This window comes from Phascolarctos cinereus, unplaced genomic scaffold, assembly GCF_003287225.1.
Source record: "Phascolarctos cinereus isolate Bilbo 61053 unplaced genomic scaffold, phaCin_HiC Scaffold_9;HRSCAF=440, whole genome shotgun sequence".
NCBI classification, from domain to species: domain Eukaryota; kingdom Metazoa; phylum Chordata; class Mammalia; order Diprotodontia; family Phascolarctidae; genus Phascolarctos; species Phascolarctos cinereus.
This window is the reverse complement of record NW_027556402.1, coordinates 176,652,789-176,672,830: the sequence shown is the minus strand read 5'-3', so window position 1 is coordinate 176,672,830 and position 20,042 is coordinate 176,652,789. Positions and strand designations below refer to the sequence as shown.

General features: G+C 36.1%; 2 protein-coding genes across 13 annotated transcripts in view; one reads left to right on the top strand and one right to left on the bottom strand.

The window, feature by feature from the left end:
• Positions 1-20,042, top strand: part of PACRGL (parkin coregulated like) — a 178,702-nt gene that overhangs the window by 29,338 nt on the left and 129,322 nt on the right. The gene's annotated exons all lie outside the window — the stretch shown is intronic.
• Positions 1,540-20,042, bottom strand: part of KCNIP4 (potassium voltage-gated channel interacting protein 4) — a 502,065-nt gene continuing 483,562 nt past the window's right edge. For all 3 annotated transcript variants that reach the window (XM_020992570.2, XM_020992567.2, XM_020992587.2), the window contains exons 5-8: positions 10,483-10,590; positions 4,603-4,710; positions 4,313-4,375; positions 1,540-1,878 (exon numbers count right to left, since the gene is read on the bottom strand). In XM_020992570.2, coding sequence (XP_020848229.1) covers positions 1,831-1,878; positions 4,313-4,375; positions 4,603-4,710; positions 10,483-10,590 — 327 coding nt within the window. In that variant the 3' untranslated portion in view covers positions 1,540-1,830. The remainder of the gene's footprint in view (positions 1,879-4,312; positions 4,376-4,602; positions 4,711-10,482; positions 10,591-20,042) is intronic.

Below are 20,042 nucleotides of genomic sequence, written 5' to 3'. Positions count from 1 at the left end.
ATGAAGATTACAATAGCTTACAAAATGCCACACCTGATGAAGTAATTTTTTTTTTCATTTAATCCTCATTTTATAGGCGGGGAAACAGGCTCACAGAGGTTGTGACTTACCAATTAGTAAATAACATAAACAAGACTTAAACCCAGGTCTTAACTTCCCATTCATACCTGTCCACTACATAGCTGTCCCCACTTTGTGCTGGGACCTGAAGAGACAAAGAGGTGTCTCTTGCAATGAGTCAATGAAAAATTAAAAAAAAAAATTAGTTGTGTTTTTAAGGGGAAAAAGAAGACCTAAAACATAAACATAGAGTTATATACATTCTACTTTTGTTTATTTTTCCTTTTTAAAATACAAAATGTATACATTGAACTGACACACACACTCTGATGGCAAATTTCAGGTGTACATGTATTGTACTACTCTTAATCCTACACTGGTGATAGCAGAACATCCTTCAACATCTTATCTTTACACCAGAATAGATCCCTGATATATTTTTGTGAAACAAAGTTGCAAAATTCCTTCTACCTCAGAAGCTTCTTTGTCTTTGTGATATTTGCAGAAAAATGAAGATGGTTGTGTCTTTAGTATTATTGTGGAAACTTTATAGGCCTAAGATCCTTGAAAGTAACAAATGATATTTAAAATTGGGGCTTGCGTGCTGTTAATCCATTCACATAATCTAGTTAAAGAATTGAAATAATAACTCATTTTCTACTGTCCCATTATTGTAGTTATTAATATGATAGTTTTTCCTTCAAAATGAAATTATGCTAATGTTCTTCCCCGTTGTATAGTCAAGTGGTCTTTGTATCATAGAGATGCAAGGGGCAAGGTCAGGCCAGAGAGGGACCTGACCTTAGGCTAATTGTTATTAATCATTAATGCGTATTACTGGATGTTCATCTGGTAGTGAGCCTTAATTTAAACCTGGGGGATGAGGTTGGGGGGTGGGGTGGAGAAGTACATCCATGTCTTCATTGTAGGCAATGTGGACATTGTGGACTTGGACATTCATGTAGTGATACTATGATCCACTAATTTTCTTTCTTTCATAGGAGGTGTGAAGCCTACTTATGGCTATCGAATTGGGCAAGTCCCAAATTATGTATATTAAGTGGGATTTGGGTTCTAATATGGAAAACTAACAAATGCTTATTAATAAGCCTTACTCAAAAGAAGTATGCTGTCATCTGGTAATAAATTATTTTAGTTCTAATGGTAGAAAAATGCCAGATAAATGAATTAGCGGCTTCAGCAAAAGGAGACTTCAACAAAAGGAGGAAAAACCCACAAAAACAGGGACTGCATAATAATTTTTTAATAGCGATAATTGTTTTGTTGTGTACTCAAAGTATATAAATGGGATTACAGCATACAAATATGGAAATGAAATCTAATTTCTGTAAATTAAACACTGATGTCAATATTTTAGAAAAACATTTATAATCCTGGGCTGGATTCTAGTACAAATGAGTAGCAAAAAACACTATCATAACATCACTTTGATGTGCGAAAGCCTCAATAATCCCAGGGTTGGAGTATCAATAAAATTATGTGTTTGTCAGGTACCATTTCTTTGAATAGCCTCATGGTAGGAAATTTTTGGAACATCCTATTAACTCAGTGGCATAATGAAAAGGATGCAAATTGATATCTTGGAAATAAACAATTTTGGGGATGGCTTTATAATAAAACAAAGCTTATTTGCATAATATGCTTCAGTGTAAAGCTGAGCAGTCTATGCTAAAAGTGGTAACTCCAACTTTAAGTATTGTTTTAGAATAGTTCACATTTATCTATTAAATTCAAGATCTAACCAACATGTTAAATCACATTTTCAAAGAGTTGCATGGAGCGCATTATATTTTCATCCTGTAAGGAGACAAAAATACATAGATTAAATTTGAATTGTTTCAGTTAAAGGTATGCTATTACCTTGACCTCCCATTCCCCTCTCTAAAATATACACTCACATGCACCCACACTCGAACACATAACAGCCACCATAACTTAAGCAATAATAGAAACATATTTTAGATACAGATTCTATTTATGAAAGCACCTTAATTTTTTATGTTTTTTAGGTCTGATATGTTGTCAAGACTTTAAATCACTATTTTTTGATGGTAACTGAAATCTCCCCAAACCCAACAACACATAAACATATAATAACAGTAACAGTAGGAGCAAGAGAGAGGACTCGGCAAAAAAGCCAGGTCAGAGGTAACTACAAAAGAGCTGGGATTGGACTAATTTCTCAGAACTCTCTTGTAGATCCTAAGTTGTCTAGGTCCACTTTTCTAAATAAGTGGTTTTAAAATGGCAGAAGAGGATTTTTGTTGGAGAAGCCTAGTAGGGATGCAGAATCTTTGGGCAGTTTTTCATCCTAAGGATGTTCTCCAGAAATAGGAGAGGTAGCATAGTATAGAGAGCTTTCCCTAAAGGTAAGGAAGACCTGGGCTCTAGTCCTACATCTAACATTTCCATCTAGGACCTTCTCAGTGCTGTAGGAAACTAACATCTCAGTGGATTTCACTGAATTTGAGGAAGTGGTCATTTTGAGCTTGTTTCCCAGGAATATCCCTGGAGGCATTTGGACTCCCAACTGAAATGATCATGGCTTCCATTGCTGGTAGTGGAATTTCTATGAGGAGATAATTATACTAGAAGCAGCATTAATGATTTATATCTACCTGGTTAATTTTTTTCAATCATTAGTACTTTGAGATACTTGTTGATAAACTGAAAGGGTTATTGGAGAAGACTGGAAATTAAAAATAAAATCCTATTTTAAGCATCATGGAAATTTGATATGAAATGACTGAAATAGGATCATTGTAGGATCTTGGATTTAGAGCTGAAAGGGTCCTTGAGGCACATCTAGTCCAAGTCCCTCATTATACAGATGAGGAAACTGAGGCTCCAAGAGTGAGTGACTTGGCCATGGTCATGCAGCTCGAAAGCCTCTGAATTGAGATTGAGGTCAAGGGATTCCTAACTTTAAGTCTAGTGTTCGCTCCATTCTACTACATGGCCTGTCATTAGTACTTAAAGGCTAGATAGCAAAAATGTTGAATTTTTCCCATTTAGCATTTTCAGTGCATTCTACCATAATTTGTTTGCATATAAACACTTACATGAAGTAGTTAACAAACAAAGGTACACTTTTATAGAGAACTGATTTTCAACTCTAGTGCATGCTTTCCCATTGATGAACAGTGATGAGTTTGTTTGCCTGAATTGTAGGAAGGCACACCATGTTTCTCAAGCACAAATGAACTTGGAAGCTTGAATTCTTTTGTAACTGTTGTAGATAGTTAGACATAAATTCACCCTCTTCCGCCAATATATGCAGAAACATCCACATACTTAAAAAGAATAGCAGTGTAGGCAAAAAGTGCCACATAATCAGTCCTGTCAAGGCTACTCTGCTATATCCTGATGCCAAGCAGATTGTCTACATTTTCTGTTAAATGTCGCACCCATGAAGAGATCCATGTTCTTATTTTTTTTAAAGGCCACATGCTTTTAAAAGTAAGTTACTATTCATTAATATTGACTCAGAAGTTCCCTTCCTTAAAGTTTTGGGAAATACAAATGTAGATGGGCAATGGAAATCGCTATCCGATTTGTATATGTATGCTCAAGTACCGGTGGAAAGGGAAGAAGTTATGAGTTTGGGCTTGTGTCAGAATGCTATATAAATGAAATACAACTATTTTTGGTAGAAACTTATTTCATCCATTCTGAACACAGAACATCTATAATTTATAGTCTTAGACAGTGTCTTGGGACACAGGAAGGTTACTTGCCCATGATTACATAGCCATATGTGTCAGAGGCAGGACTTTGAAATGAACTTTATCCACTATATAATATCGTTCTTGTGTTGTTCAGTCGTTTCTGACTCTTTGTGACCCCATTTGGAGTTTTCTCGGCAAAGATCCTGGAGTGGTTTGCCATTTCCTTCTCTGGCTCATTTTACAGATGACGGAACTGAGGCAAACAGGGTTAAGTGACATGCTGAGGTTCACACAGCTAATAATTGTCTGAGATCAGATTTGAACTCAGGAAGATGAGTCTTCCTGATTCCAGGCCCAGGTCTTACACCACCTAGCTGTATTGCTTTTCTTCTTATTATTATTTGTTATTACCCTTGGGATAGCCTTGGTGTCAACCCTTGGAGGCAAGACCATGAGTGTATAGAAATATAAAGTTTCAAGAGGGTTAGCTGACAGCACTGTGCCTAGTTATTAAGCTAATTGAGGGGATTTGGTATCTTATATTCTTTACTTACGATACTTACTTTTTGGCAGCTTTCAATGAATTCATCTATGGTAACTACCCCATCTTTATTTTTGTCCATTTTCTGTTCAGAAATAAAATAATTTATGTTACAATAATAATAACTTTTTAAAAAAGATATCCAGTGAAAGGAAACACACTGTCTCCAAAGGCAACCCATTCTACATTCTGATCTTTACCTATTTTGGTTGTAATACTACATACATTTTTAAACTATACAAATTATAGGGAAGCATTTAGTAGAGGAGCTCCTAACTCTGCACACCCACTATTCTCCTTTTCCATTCCTACCTGGAAAAACGTTTCCACATGTTGTCTGCTGGGGGCATCCTCTTTAAGAACAGGATATGTGCATTTACCCATCATATCATATATCGCTTTCATTATATCAAGCATTTCCTGAAAAGAATAAGTAGCTTGAGTAAGACATTACTCTATGTGGATGGGAGAAGTTTATCATGATATCTCTTATTCCCTATTTTTCATTTATCATTTCATGTCATGTTTTTCATATTTCAAGACTGCATTTTGTTTAACACCACAGACATTTTCCAATAAACACCCAAACAATACCTGTCCCCCACAAAGGACATTCTTTAAAAAGAGTTAAGCAAAAGTGCTCAAGTTATTATGACTGATTCCATATGTTACCTTCCAAGTCTGTAGTTCATCATCTAATAGAAATGTATTGATTTGAATTACCTATCATTTATCTCTGAATTTTGTCACCGTTTGGTCTTACCTTTATTGACATAATTAACAATTACCTTTATTAACATTAACATTTTTATAGTGATTGTATATGTTGTTCTTTGGTCTCTGTTTCTTTACTCTGCATCACTTTATACATATTTATCATTTCTTTCAGAATGATAATATCCTACTAACATCACATACACATATATGTCTCACAATTTATTTACTTACTCTGAAATCTTTCACACATATTTTGTTTCTAGCCTACTATTGTCACAAATAATGCCACTATGAACATTTTTGTACATGTTGCCTTTTTTTTTTTTTTGCAGTTAATCTCTTAGGGGCATAAATCCCAGTAATTGGATTTCTGGGTCAAACAAATAAATGATTCAGCAATTCTTTTTGTATGATTCAAAATTACTTCCCAGTAGAAGTGAACCAGTTTACAACTTCTACAAGAGTGTATTGCTCAGTCTGCCACCCCCTAGCATTTCCAAAATTGAATTCTACCCCCCCACACACACTTTTTTTCTTTTGCTGTCTTTTCCAACTTGATAAGTATGAGAATTATTTTGAATTCTCACCCTTGTAGAAGCCATAGCTTCTTCAGAGAATGGATCAACTGCTTCCTCTCAATTAGCATTCTTTCTCCTCTAAATTATTCTGTTTTTACTTTGTATGTATTGTATATTTATCTTTGCAACCATTGTTTTAGCAGGGACTATTGCATTTTTGTTTTTTATATCCCAGATACCTAGCACAGTTCCTGGCACAAAATAGATAATAAATATTTGCTGAATTGACTTCCTTTCAGATGGTAATTGACAGTTTATTTTTCTCCTTTTGAAAATATTGTTCATGTATTTTGACTACTTGTCTGGAGAATGACAGTCTTATAGATTTGTTTCAATTCCTCATACATTTTTGATGTCAGAATTTACTTATACATTAAATGCAAATATCTTCCCTAGCTGTATCTTTTCTCAATTCTAGCTGCAATGATTTTGTTTAATTGTATGTAGTCAAAATAGTTTATTTTGTCTTTTATAATCTCCTTATTCCTTGTCTGATTAAGAATCTCCCCCTCAACAATAGTTCTGAATGAATAAAAAAGAATTTACTAAGCATTTATTAAGTGCTTGGTGCTATAAGTGCTAGAGATACAAGTACAAATGGAAACAATCTCTTTCCTCTAGGAACTTTCATTTTAATAAGGAGAGATATACATATAAGACAGTGGTAACCAAAGAGAGAAGTTTGATCTGAGGATTCACTGGGATGATGTCTAAGCTGGGAATGTGCTTCCTCTTCATTTCCAATATTTAGAGTCCCTGATTTCCTCCAAACTTCTGCTCACACACTATCTTCTACATGAGACCTTTCATGATCCTCATCCCCCAATTGACAATCCTTACCCAAAAACATTACTTTGTATTTTAATTTGTAAATGTCATATATCTATTTATATCTATATATCTACATCTACTCACATTATACAGTGTTATTCCTGACAAAATCTAAGCACCTTGAAATAAGGGAGTATTTTCTTTTTGTTCCTGTATCCTTACCATCTGTTGCACTGCCTGGCACATAGGAGGTACCTAATAAGTTCTGGATTGATTTTGTTAATAAAAATATTCAGAGAGAGAAAAATTTTCTCTAAGAACTGATTTAGCTGTATCTTATAAATTTTGGTATATTGTTTTATTATTTTCCTTCTCTTTAATGTATTTAATTATCAATTCTTTGTGTGTTCTTTTTGTTCTTTAACTTCTTATTACTTAGGCATTATTATTCAATTTATATCTGATTCCTCTTATTTATATTTCACTGATTGATTCTTATTTTATTATAGTATGTAAAAATGTTAATATTTCTGCCCTTCATTTTTCTGTGAATTATTAATTCTAGCATATGATCAGTTTTTTTTGTTTGTTTTTGGTAAATATGCTTTATGATGCTAAAGTATAGACCTATTCCATTATATTCCCTTTCAATAACCATTATGGGTATGTTAGATATAGTTTTTCCAAAATTTCTTTAGATCTATAATTTTCTTCTTCTTTTGACCTGCTACTTTGATTTAGCCCTAAAATAGGCACACTAAAGTCACCTACAATTATTGTTTTGTTAATTCTTTTTTATTTTGGTTAGCTTTCCTTTAACTACCATTATCTATGATGCCTTTAAGCATAATGTAGTATTTCTTTTTGCTTCTCTTCATTATGCCTATCAGATTTTGGAGCACTAGAGCCACAAAAAGTCAGGGTGAAACATTTTTCCAGCCTAAGGAAACTTAGGAAATTGATAGGAGAGGTGTGTGACACCTGGATAGAGACCTGTCTGGAGCATAAAGCCTGTGGTGCCAGCACCAGCAGTGGGCCTTGGAGACTGTTATAATAGCAGCAGCAGCTTTGAGAGCTTTCAGCCCATAGATTGTAAAGGGATCAGACAACTGATCAGAAAGAGGTGAGAGGGAATTCTTTGCTAGGGAGCAAAGAGCAAGGGCTCTTCTTTGCTAAAGAGTAGAATGTGGACCAAGAGAGCAGTTATCACACCTTTCTGGGATAACATCACTTTGAAAGTACCAAAAATGTGCAGACCCCCAGGACTAGCTCTGAAAACAGCAGCACAAAAAACAAAACAAAACAAAAAACCCTGAAGCTTAGGACAGTTCCTCACCACCCCATGATGAACAAAGCCCAACTTTAACAAAGTTCAAAGTCAAGAAATAGGCTGGAAAGATGAGTGCGCGCGAGCGCACACACACACACACACACACACACACACACACACACACACACCCTTGACCATAAACAGCTACTACAGAGGCAGAGAAGACTAAGATACAAAGTCAGAAGAAGACAATAACTTGAAAACATCTACAAGCAAAGCCTCAAAGAAAAATGATAATTGGACAGAAACCTAGCAAGAATTCCTAGAAGAGTTAAGAGTGGTAGAGGAAAAATTGGTAAAAGAAATCACAGTGATGAAAGGAAATGATGAAAATAGAATAAACAGCTTAGTAAAAGAGGCACAAAAACGACAGAAGAAAACAGCACCTAAAAAAACAGAATTAGCCTAAAAAGCAGAATAGGCCAAATGGGAAAGGAGATTAAAAAAAAAAAACACTGTAGAAAACAATTCCTTAAAAATTAGAATTGGGCAAGCAGAAGCTAATGACTCCATAAGACATTAAGAAATAATAAAACAAAGTAAAAAATGAAAACATAAAAGAAAATACAAAATATTTCATTAAAAAAAAAAGCTGACCTGGAAAATAGATTGAGGAGAGAGAATTTAAGAATTATTGGACTACTTGGCAGCCATGATTAAAAAAAAGATCCTAGATATCATATTTCAAGAAACTATATAGAAAAATTGCCCCTTTATCTGAGACCCAGAGGGGTAAAATAGAAATTAAAAGAATCCATCAATCATTTCCTAAAAGAGACCTCAAAATGAAAACTCCCGGGAATATTATAGCCAAATTCAGAGCTCCCAAGTCAAAGAGGAAATAATGCAAGCAGACAGAAAGACACGATTTAAATATTGTGGTGCCACAGTCAGCATCACACAAGATTTAGTTGCTTCTACCTTAAAGGAGTGGAGGGTTTGCAAGATGGGAGGGAGCGGGGAAGGATATTTAATGAAACAGAGGACTTTCAAGCATTCCTGATGAAAAGACCAGAGCTGAATAGAAATCTGGCATTTAAACATAAGATTTGAGAGAAGCTTAAAATGAAAGAGTAATCATAAGGGACTTGATAAAGTTAAACATTACATTTCTATGTGGGAAGATGATACATATAACTCCTAAAAACTATCATTTTTAGGGAAGTTAGAGAAAGTCTACCTAGATAGAGGACAGGGGTGTAAGTCAATTATGTTGGGATGATCTCAAAAAAAAAATAGAAAAAAAGGAAAGGGTGAGAAAAAGTGATGTACTGGGAGAAGGGGGAAGGGAGAGGTACACAAGGAAGAACTTACAATAGATGGGGTACTGAGGAAGGGAAGTGACAGGCAATGCTTGAACCTCACTCTCATTAGAATTGGTTCAAAGAGGGAATACACACACATACACACACTCAATTGGGCATAGAAATCTATCTTAGCCAATAGAGAAATAGGAGGGAAAAGGGATAAGAGAAAAAGGGAGGAGTAATCAAGGGAGGCAGTGATCAGAATCAAAATAGATCTTTGAGAAGGGACAGGATAAACATAGATACCCACAAATATTCATAGTAACATTATTTGTAATAGCAAAAGCTGGAAATGAATTGTGTGCTCAGTGACTAGAGAATGAACAAGACCATGAAATGTGACTATAATGTGCAATAAGGAAAAAAGGATTTGAAGAATTCCTAGAAAAACTGGAAAACTGATATGTATTGGTACACAGTGAAAAAAGCAAAACCATAGGACAGTGTCCACAATGACTACAATAATGTAAATGAAGGTAACTCTAAAAGAAAACAGAACTCAGGTCAAATATAGTGGCTAATATTCTGTTGACTGAAGTTAAAATACACTCCTCTTTTTGTCAGGAAATGGTAGAATATAGCATTAGAAAGTAACATGTTCTGTGAATCACAATTAGATGGTTTTGCTTGAACTATTTTTCAACATTTATTTTATTTTTAAATTTATGAAATAAACCAAGCATTTCCTTAACATATATTTCTTTTTTTTCCCTTTTTTTCTCTTCCCTCACCCTTCCCCAGATGACTACCATTAGGCACAAATAGATATATGTAAAATTATTCTATACAAACTTCTTTTTATTAGTTCTTTTTCTGTATGAAGATTACATCTTTCTTCATATGTCCTTCATAGTTAATTTGGATACTTATAATAGTCAAAATGACTTTTTTGCTCAATGTCATTCTTAAAACAATATTACTGTAACTGTATACAATGTTCTTTTGGTCCTCCTCATTTCACTCTATATTATTTCGTGCAAATGTTTCCATGTTTTTCTAAGATCACTGAGCTCATCATTTTTTTTTATAGCTTATAGTATTCCATGACAATCATATACCACAACTTGTTCAGCCCTATTTTTAAAGGAAGATTCTATGGAGAAATTTTATTGAAAAATAATTGTATCAAAACAAAATGTATCAGTATTAAAAATAAAATTTCTAAAAAAGAAACAGGGCAATCCATATATTATGTATGTATAGAATATTTTATAATTGAAAACAATCGTATGGTCAAAATCCCTTTTTTTATAAATGCACTGAGCTCTTTTGTTGATCTATAAAAATATCATAAGTCCACATGCCAAATTCTCAGAATATTTTCCCTAAGCAAAACTAATTCAATGCAATATTTTAGATTGTTTGGATCAGGTATAAATTCTATGACTGTAATTGTACAATTTAATTTTAAAAACTCTGTAGTGCTGAGAATAAAATTGGTTCTAAGTAGAAAATGTAAAAACAGCCGTGCCTAGAAGACAATTATTACCTCTTTAGTTATATATCCATCTTTATTTATGTCATACAAATTAAATGCCCAGTTGAGTTTTTCTTGTACTGTCCCTCGAAGCAAAATAGAAAGACCCATCACAAAGTCCTAAAGAGAGAGAAAATTATAACTTAATAGGGTGCAGTATAATCCAGACAACAAGCATTTTACCCAAAGAGAGCAATAGCCATGTGCCAGGCACTGTGCTAGGGTCTGGGGGCACAAATATAAAGAATTAAACAATTCCTACTCTTAAAAAGCTCACATTCTGAAAGGAAAACAACACCTCCATATACGAATATATATAGAATAAATATACAGATAATAAATACAAATTAGATAAATGAAATAGATTTAAGTAAGGAGGGGACTGGATGTCAGGTGAAACAGGAAAGGCTTCAGTTTGAAAGTGGTGCCTGAGCTGAGTCTAGAAGAGAGGAAGTCTATGAAGTAGAGAAGAAGAGGGGTGCATTCCAATCATGGGACATGACCAGTGCAAAAATTCAGAGATGGAGTCCTGTGTAAAGAACAGAGTTAAGGCCAGTTTAACTGGATCATACAATATGGGAGGGAGAGCAGTACACAATGACACTGCAACCATAGGTTGGGACAAGATTGTGAAGGGCTTTAAAAGCTAAATGGAAGAGTCTATTTCATCTTAGAGCCAATCGGGCTTTACTGGGGTTGTTTAAGGCGGGAAAATGACATGGCCAGACCTGTGCTTAGGGAATGTCACTTTGACAGCTATGTGGAAGAATGATTGGAGTGGGGGAGAAACAAAGAGACCAAAGCAGAGGCTGTTGCAGCAATCTAGGGGAGAAGCTGTAAGTGCCCGAACTAAAGTAGTTAATGGCTGTGTGTATAGAGAGACAGGGTGAATGAGAAAAAAGACATTGTGGAGAAGAGAAATAGCAGTATTTGACAACGGACTAGACGAATGGCGAGGAGTCAAGGTTGTCACTAAGGTCACATGCCTGAAAGACTAGGAGAATAGGAGTTTCTTCAATAGAAATAGTGAAATTTGGAAGAGAGGTCAGTTGGAGAGAAGATAATGATTTCGGTTTTAGATACGTTGACTTTGAGATGTTTTTGAACATCTAGACTGAAATACCCAACAGATAGTTGGTGATGTGGGGCTCTCAGAGGAGGAGAGACGGATACCGGATATGTAGATCTGTGGTATCTGCATAAATGAAAAGTAAAGATGACATAAAACTCATGATAGCTGTCAAATATTGAAAACTAGGGCAGTAAATTTCTGGACGCGACACTAGACAAGATTCACTTAGTAAAATGGATGCTATTTTCTTAGATTCTGATTTTTCAGAGGTTTTAGCATCTTCCGATCCCTCTGACCTTCAATAGGTGATTAAATGTAAATGAGCAGCATGACTGATGAGACAAGGAATTATATAAGAATGCCTAGTGTCATCTTTCATATGTATCTATGTGTCTTTTCCCACATAAGCTCTAAGCGTTAATATAGAATGCATTCAGAAGGACATGGTCAGTAATTACATAGGACAGGAAGGTGTAAATGGATGGTGATCTGAACTACTGGAAGGTATAAGTCCAATATTGATGGGATCTCTTGAAATATAGAACAGTAAACTAAAATGGTGAGAATTGGTGGTGAAAATGGCAATGAGATTTCTATAAACCACATGCTGATTAGAAGTATTTAAGCATTATACTACATTAAAATTCCTTTTGCAAAATCTGTAACCTTACTAAATTCTCATTTCACATTTTCGGCATAGGTAATTCATTTGATCCCATTTATTCACTGTCTTTCATTAGAAAGTAAACTCCTTGTAAGGACTGTTTTATTCATTGTATCTTTATTCCCAGTGCAATTAAAATATAATTCCTGGAACAGAGTAGACATTTAATAAAGAATAATCTTGATTGAGTTCAAAAGGATTGCTTCAAATCAAACAAAACAATGCAAAGACTAAAAAATAGATGTTGAATCATTTCATTTGGGACCAAAAACAATCTTCTTCAACCTCACACCCATGAGTAAAAAATTATTTTTCATTTTCCTCACATACTTTTTTCTTCGTGAGTAGTTAACAAACATGAATTTCTCAATGTGCTCTCTTCTTAATAATGGTTGTCACAGTGACATAAGGCCTGGACTGGTGTGTGTAGAAACTGCCATTAAAAAAAAACAAACAGCACTCTTATTGATTCAATTCCTTTCTTCCAAGAAGAATGTAAGCGTGGAGTAACCAGTGACTCATCTAAAGGAGCCCTCCTAGAGGTCCAGTGAAAACAGCTTATTAGTCACTAGCACACAGCAAAGAATATTGAGAACCAGAAATCTAAAAAATCTAAAACATATTGTTAATTACTTAAAATTATAAGAAATAATGGAAAACTATTCAACAATCCAGTAATTACTAAAATTAATATTGCATGGATCCAAATTCTCATCCTGTCATACAAAGACAGATTTGAAAGGAATACATATGGAAAAAATAAAACAGTAAAATTAAATATCTAGCCATAATGGTTATAATTTAAAAGGAAAATTATAATAACTTGTATAAATAACCTGGCTCACATTCAGCTAGGGGAGGGAGTAACAGTTGTGTTCTGTGTTGCATACTCAGGAGATGACTTAATTTGCTAAAAAGAATGTTGAGTAAGACACATACACCTGCCATAAGGGACTGAGTTGGTTCCAGCACTCGTTGGGAGAGTCATATGGAGAAAAGAGCTCCAAAGTGGAGGTAGAAAGAGAAAGGCTTTGGAATAATAGAGGGCATGCATAGAAAAACCAACTCCATGGTTCTTCTGACCTTGCTTGTGATTCTGAAATGGACCTCTCCTCTGGGTGATATTATTCTCTCTTTCCTTGATTGAAGTGAGATCTTATCTCACTCCCAGATGAAGAACTCATTCACTCTTGTGTATTCTTTGAAAAATTCTATGCTACTTAATTTCTCAAATTTGCACTTGCTGTTTTGCTTGGATAGGGTTTACTCACTATTTTCTATTTGTGATGACCTTTTGTGTAACTAGCATTTGGTGTTATAAGGCTAGGACTAACCTTGTAAGCTTACCCTTCAGAGTAATCAGAAAAATAGCTTTTATTTCTGAACCTATCATATTCCTAGACCAGAGATCTTTTAAGGGTAGCGGATAGATATAATTCTAGATTAATATTCCTCTTAGAGACTGGGATAGAGATTCTGCAACTTTGACTATCCCAGATCTTGCCTGTCTCTCCCCGACCCTGCTTTGAGCACAGCCTGGCAATGCACTCATCGCCTTTGCTCTCTAAAGAGGTAGGCCAGATCCTAGACCATGAGCCCTATTTATCAATGCTACCCATGAGCCACATTTATGTATTTAAACAAGCTCCATACACACAGTCTTATGAGGTAGATACATAATGCTTGAACATCTGCAAGAGAGGAAGCATAGCAAAGAGGAGTTACAAAGCCCTGGATTCAAGTCCTGTCTCTGATAGACACTAGCTATGTGACTTTGGACAAGTCACTTAACTTTTCAAATGCTTCAGGGAACTCTTTACGTCATGAGTTATAGATACTTTGTCAATCTGCATTGGGGAAGGGAGTTTTTCCATAACACAAGTTCCCTATATTGCTGAAATTTCAGATCTGGACCAAAAAATCCCCCAAAACCAGAAGACTCAGTAGTGATATGTCTTCTTCAAGTCATGTATATTCCCAGGAGGACGGACAAATGGTAATAGATAGCCTTGCAGACAATATAGCTCTAAAATGGAGGTTAGACCCACTGACCTATGCTAACATCAACCAAGGAAATTGACAGAAAGTCAATTTTTTCCCCCTCAGCAACAGAGAATGAAAAATTGTCAATGAATACTGCTATTTAAATGGCAAAATGTCTAGTGACTCATTGTCAAAGAAATAGCTTCTATTTATAGGGGCAGCTAGGTGGTATAGTGGATGGAATACTGGGCCTGGAGTCAGGAAGACTCATTTTCTTGAGCTCAAATCTGGCCTTAGACACTAGCTGTGTGACCTTGGGCAAATCACTTAACTCTGTTTTCCTCAGTTTCCTCATCTGTAAAATGAACTGGAGAAGAAAAAGACAAACCACTCCAGTATCTTTGCCAAGAAAACCCAAATGGGGTCAAGAACAGTCAGATACAACTGAAAAAGAACTGAATACCAGACTTCACCTTTCAATCTTTTATAATATGGATGCTCACCCTAGCCTACAACTGATAATTCTCTTTTAAACGTTATTAGCAATCTCCTGAGTACTAAATAGGATGGCCCTTTCTCAATCCTAATTCTATTTGACATTTCTCTAGTTTTTGACACTGTTGATCACTCCCTGTTCCTGGATACTCTTCCCTTCCTCCCTTCCCCTTCCATGACAATACAACTTGAGAGTCACCTTTGAATTTTTCTTCTCACGCTACCTTTATCTTGGTTCAAGTCTACATCTCTTCGCACCAGAACTATTGTAATATCCAAAACATCCAACTCATAATTACCAAAAAAAGAAAAAAAAATCATCCCAAGGCTAAGATACTACACCTCAAAATTTTCTGCTAAAAATCTGTTGCCTCTAGATAAAAACTCCTCGGTCTGGCATTTAAAGGTCTCTATAACATGGCTTCCACTTGCCTTTCCAGATATATCATCTGTTACTGCTCATGACCCTCTACATTTCTGTCACTTTAGCCTACCAGTTTTTTTTTCTCAAATCAGCATTCTGTTTTCTTTCTCCATGTTGTATAGAATGTCCCTCAGGCCTAAAACCTAATCCTTCCTCACCTCTTCCCATCCTTCAGGGCCCAATTCTAATGTCAGCTGTTATAAATAACAACGCTTTAAAAAGCCTTTCTTGATGAATGTGATTTTGAACAGTCCTGTCCCCATGTATTTTGTGTTTAATCTTCTTTAAACATGCTATGTTTCTGTGGTTTATATTATGACAAACTCCTTGAGTGCAAAGATTTTATTTTTTATATTCTTGGTGCCTTGTATAATACCTTTCACACAGTAGGAACTTTATTTTTGCACAATACCACTACATCTACTCAATGCACTAATGTCAAGGTTCCCCTTTTTCAGGACTCTTCCCAATCCCATTTTCCAAATTATCCTTTCCCAAGCACATTATGTCATCCATTCCAATAGGGATGGAGAGGGGTTTCTTATGTATTGTTCTGTGCTCCATTAGAGGCAGTGACTCCTGATTTTTAGGGGGCTGTCCATACACAAAGCACAGATTACACTAGACTTTTCCTAGATGCAGAGAGTGTTTGTGATTATGGCAATGTCAATAGAGCAATTCCTAAATTCCTACCAATGTGGTTGCTGATTGCACTGTTCAGTCATTGGTTATGGTGGAGACAGATTAGAGGTCTCTGCCAAACCTATTGCTAATGGAAGTGAACCATGGATGATATTATGACCAAACAGTAAGTCAGAAATTCTTTGTGATGTGGCTGTTGTAAAACACTTGGACAGAGGCATAGAGGTAAAAAGCTAAGTAGGTTATTTTTGACTATCATTTCAAGTAAAACATGGTGGCTATGTGTGTGAAAAAGATGGTTGACTCTGAATTTGTAAACACATCAACAGGGATTACATCTTCCAGCATGATAACAAGATCAGAAATAAATGAAAAAAGTATTTATTACGCACTAATTATGTGCCAAGGATTGTGCTAGGCACTGAGAATACAAATACAATATCAAGATATTCTTTGCTTACGTGGTTCTCATTCTCAAAAGGGGAGTATGCGTGTTTCTATAAGGCTGCATGGTTTGGAGATGATTAGGAAATGTTGTTTGCCTGATTCTGGGCAAGATCCAATGAAGGCTCATATATCAGAGCCCAGGATGCAAGGGTGGGAATCTGAGTTCCACTGATTAAAGCAAAAGTGCTAGTTCACCACTCCTTCCTCTTCAAGCGCCTTCTTTTTCTGTATGCTCTGAATTTACATTGGAAGACAGATGTGGACCTCTAGCACTAACCAGTTTCCCCCCATTTTAATGACATCTGAGGTTATGCAGTCTTTTCTGCATGATGCAATCTCCATTTCAATAAACAGTTACTTAAAAATGAATTTCTACCTTATTTTGTGCTGATGTAAAAATGGGAACTCAATGTAGCCTATCTCATTTTTGCTCCTAGCTTTTCCACATAGTAATTGAAATCTGTCAAGCAGGAAGTTGTAAGCACTTGCCAAAAACTCAATTTGCTTTCAAGAGTACTTGCATTTGTACCTTCTTAGTTTTATCTGTGAAGAGACTGGTTCATTTGCTCCCTGATGCACAAAACTGCTGAAAAGCTTTTGGCATCAACTTTGCTGAACTATAGTTTGATTCTTATATTCTTAGCCCACAGCACCTTAAATAAAAAAAGGGGGTGTGTGGAAGGTTTTTTGTTTTGTGGTTGTTGTTGCAGAGGTGGGATTGTATTTGTGCTCTTCCTTTTGAGGTAGTAATGAGCATGAATCATTCCCTCCTCTTCCCTTTGTAGGGCATCCCAATATGCTTTCCAGAGGCACAAAGCAGGTGACAACTTTCCTTCTGCTTTTCTCGTAGGTTACCCATTCAGACTGCTTCCTCACTTAAGTAGAAAACCATTTACCTGAAGAGGGTGTATGTGTGTGTATGTGTATGTGTGTGTGACAGACAGAGATGAAGACAGAGAGACAGTGATGGAGACAGAAAGACAGAGATGGAGACAGAGATAGAGAAGTGGGGGAAGAGTATCTTTATCACCTCCAGAAAACACAAACACATGCATCTCTTGCCCTCCTAATTCACCACAAATTATGTTAAGTATAGAAATTAAAAACAAAACTCTTTATTAGATGAGCTCAGCTCCTATTTTTATCTTTTGCTGGAAAATATTTATGTTATATTCAGCAATATTTCAAAAACTGAAGAGAATGTTCTAGCAACATATTTTATCATCAGCAAATCAAGTTTGCTCTTCCCCCATATCTAGTTTCTCTAACATCTTAACATGGCCTATACTCAGTGCCATTTGTAAAGACACATTTAACATCCCATGGGGAAGGCTGGTATTGAAAAGGTAAATGTGAACGATGGCAAAGAATCATAAGAGATGTAGTCATCCCTTTTTAATTTCTGGAACAGGAGAGGTGCCACTATTTTATATTTTACAGAAGCAGGAGCAACAGGAGACATGGCAGAGAAGTGGCCCAGAAAGGCATTTGGCAGAGGAGCAGGGTGATGGTGTCCAGTGGACTTCTCAGTCAAAAGCTTTCTCCATCAAGGCAGATGAGCCATGAGCAAATGGACTAGGGAAAGCGAACCTCAAATATTGGTGAATGTTTTCCAGCTGTAAAATTCAGCATCAGTGGATGGAGTATTTTTTTCTCCTCTCAAGTGTTAGTGCACACTCTCTGGCTGTGAAATACTATAGATGAGTAGAATATTGTCTTCCTGTTTCACTTTCTTTACCCTTCTCTACACCTCTTCGCACCTATGTTCCTTCATACAGATATGAAAAAAATGTTTCCCATTTTTTTGCTTAGCTATTTTACTCCATTCCAACCCCTGACACCACCCCCACCACTGCTGATGGTATTTTGGGAACCTGATTCCGAATTATAAATGAACGTGTTTCCAGTGTCTGCAGGCATATCTTTAACTCTGATCAGGGGGTGTGTGTACTGGGCTGGAGAAGGCAACTCTGAAGTGATTTTATATTTCACACTGTGTATAACTAAGAGCCCTACCAATCTGGCTTAGTGGGAAAAGACTACCTGGGGTCTCACAACCTATTTATGTTAATAATTTCATATTCTCTGGTCTTCTGTCTCCTCATTTCAGTAGAAAATAATTTACTGAAGGGGCATGTTAGGGCAGGGCAGGGAAGGGAATGTCTTTATCATCTCCAGAAAACCCAAACATAAGTGGAACAAGAGAAGATTCCATATGAAAGTCTTTCAATTCTATTATTATAGCTACCTGTTGTGGCTCTTTAGAAGACCTTGTACTTTAAACGCCTCAAAAGTAGGTCTTTTATCTTTCTTTATATCCCCAACATTACAGGTGGCTGATACTTAATAAAAACTAGTTGACTGAATCAGTTTGGGAGGGAGGCATCCTAGCCCCTAAGGTTATGACTAAGTCTCATATTCTGCCCTGCCTCAGGAAAAGGGGAGAGGATAAAGAAAGGTGGTGGGGTGGGAGGAACTAGAGGAGAAAGTCTTTCCTCTGATCCAAGATAGTAAGCAGAGAAAGGAATGGCATGTGAAGTTTTGATGCAGCCACACTTCTAAAATGAAATTTTTTGAAATGCAATACAAAACATTAATTCATGCTTTGCTGAAGGCAGAGCAATATGAGAGGCACTAAGGAAAACTTCATGTTTATGGTAGACACTATCAAGGAATTTACAGTCTGGTTTGAGAGGAAGTGAGGTGAGCCTCGAAAGCATCACGGTAACAACTAGTGGTTACATAAATACATCTACATTTTTTCCCCTTTTCACACTGTTTTCTGTACCTAGAATGCCCTTCCTCCCCTTCTTTATTTGATGAAACCCCTTTGTTGTTTTCAGTCATGTCAATCATGTCTAACTCTTCTCTTCATGACCCCATTTCCATCCTTTAAAGACTAACTCAAATATCATCTTGTTCAGGAAGCCTCCCCTGCTCTCCATAAAATGGTCTTGCTTTCTGTTCTATCTTTCTCATGCAATATTGTAGCTATCTGAGTCTATGTCGTTCCCCCTACTAGAGACAATGTCTGCGCTAAACTGGATATATTTTCCCTAGTGCCTCTCACATTGCTTTGCCTTCAGCAAAGCATCAATTAATGTCTTGTATTGCATTTCAAAAAGGCCTCATTTTAGGAATGTGGCCTGTATTCAGGTAGCCTATAACTGGAGCAATACATCAACAAAGGAAGTATTCGAATGAATTTCTCATCCCATGCATGCAGCCACAATGCTGCCATTTTCTCCTCCTCCAGCTCTACCTCCATCATCACTGCCCTCACCTCCAGCATCCCTTGATTTTAGCCGTCAGTGTTCCAAATCCTGCCATGTTCTCAGCTACCATCACTTCTCTAGCTGCTGCTCAGCTTCTGGAACCTAGACTGCTTTCTAAATTTCATCTGCCACCTACATTCTACTCTGTTTCTAGGCCTTCTGGCCTCCACAAATTAAGATGTCTTTAAAAATTATGACTAACTTTGTTATCAAGGAGTTTCAGTCCTAGGGGATTCATTAACTTGAGTTTTTACTGTTCTAATAGGAGACTTCCCTCAAATGGCTATTACTAATGAAATTAGGGGACTTAACCTTTTTCCATGCCACAGAGATTTGAAGTGTTAGGCATCTAATTAACTGTGGGATGTAATTTTTATTGCTGTTGAGTAATACATAATTTAAAAGTATCTTGAATTTCAGTGCTGAAAAAGAGATTCCTGCATGTCATTTCCCTTGTTTTCACTTTTCCAGGCTCAAAGATGGTAAAATTGCTGACTTGCCAATAATGTTTAGGAATTTTTAAATTAAAGCAACAGTTGTCAGGACTGCTACTCATTTATCAGATAGAGG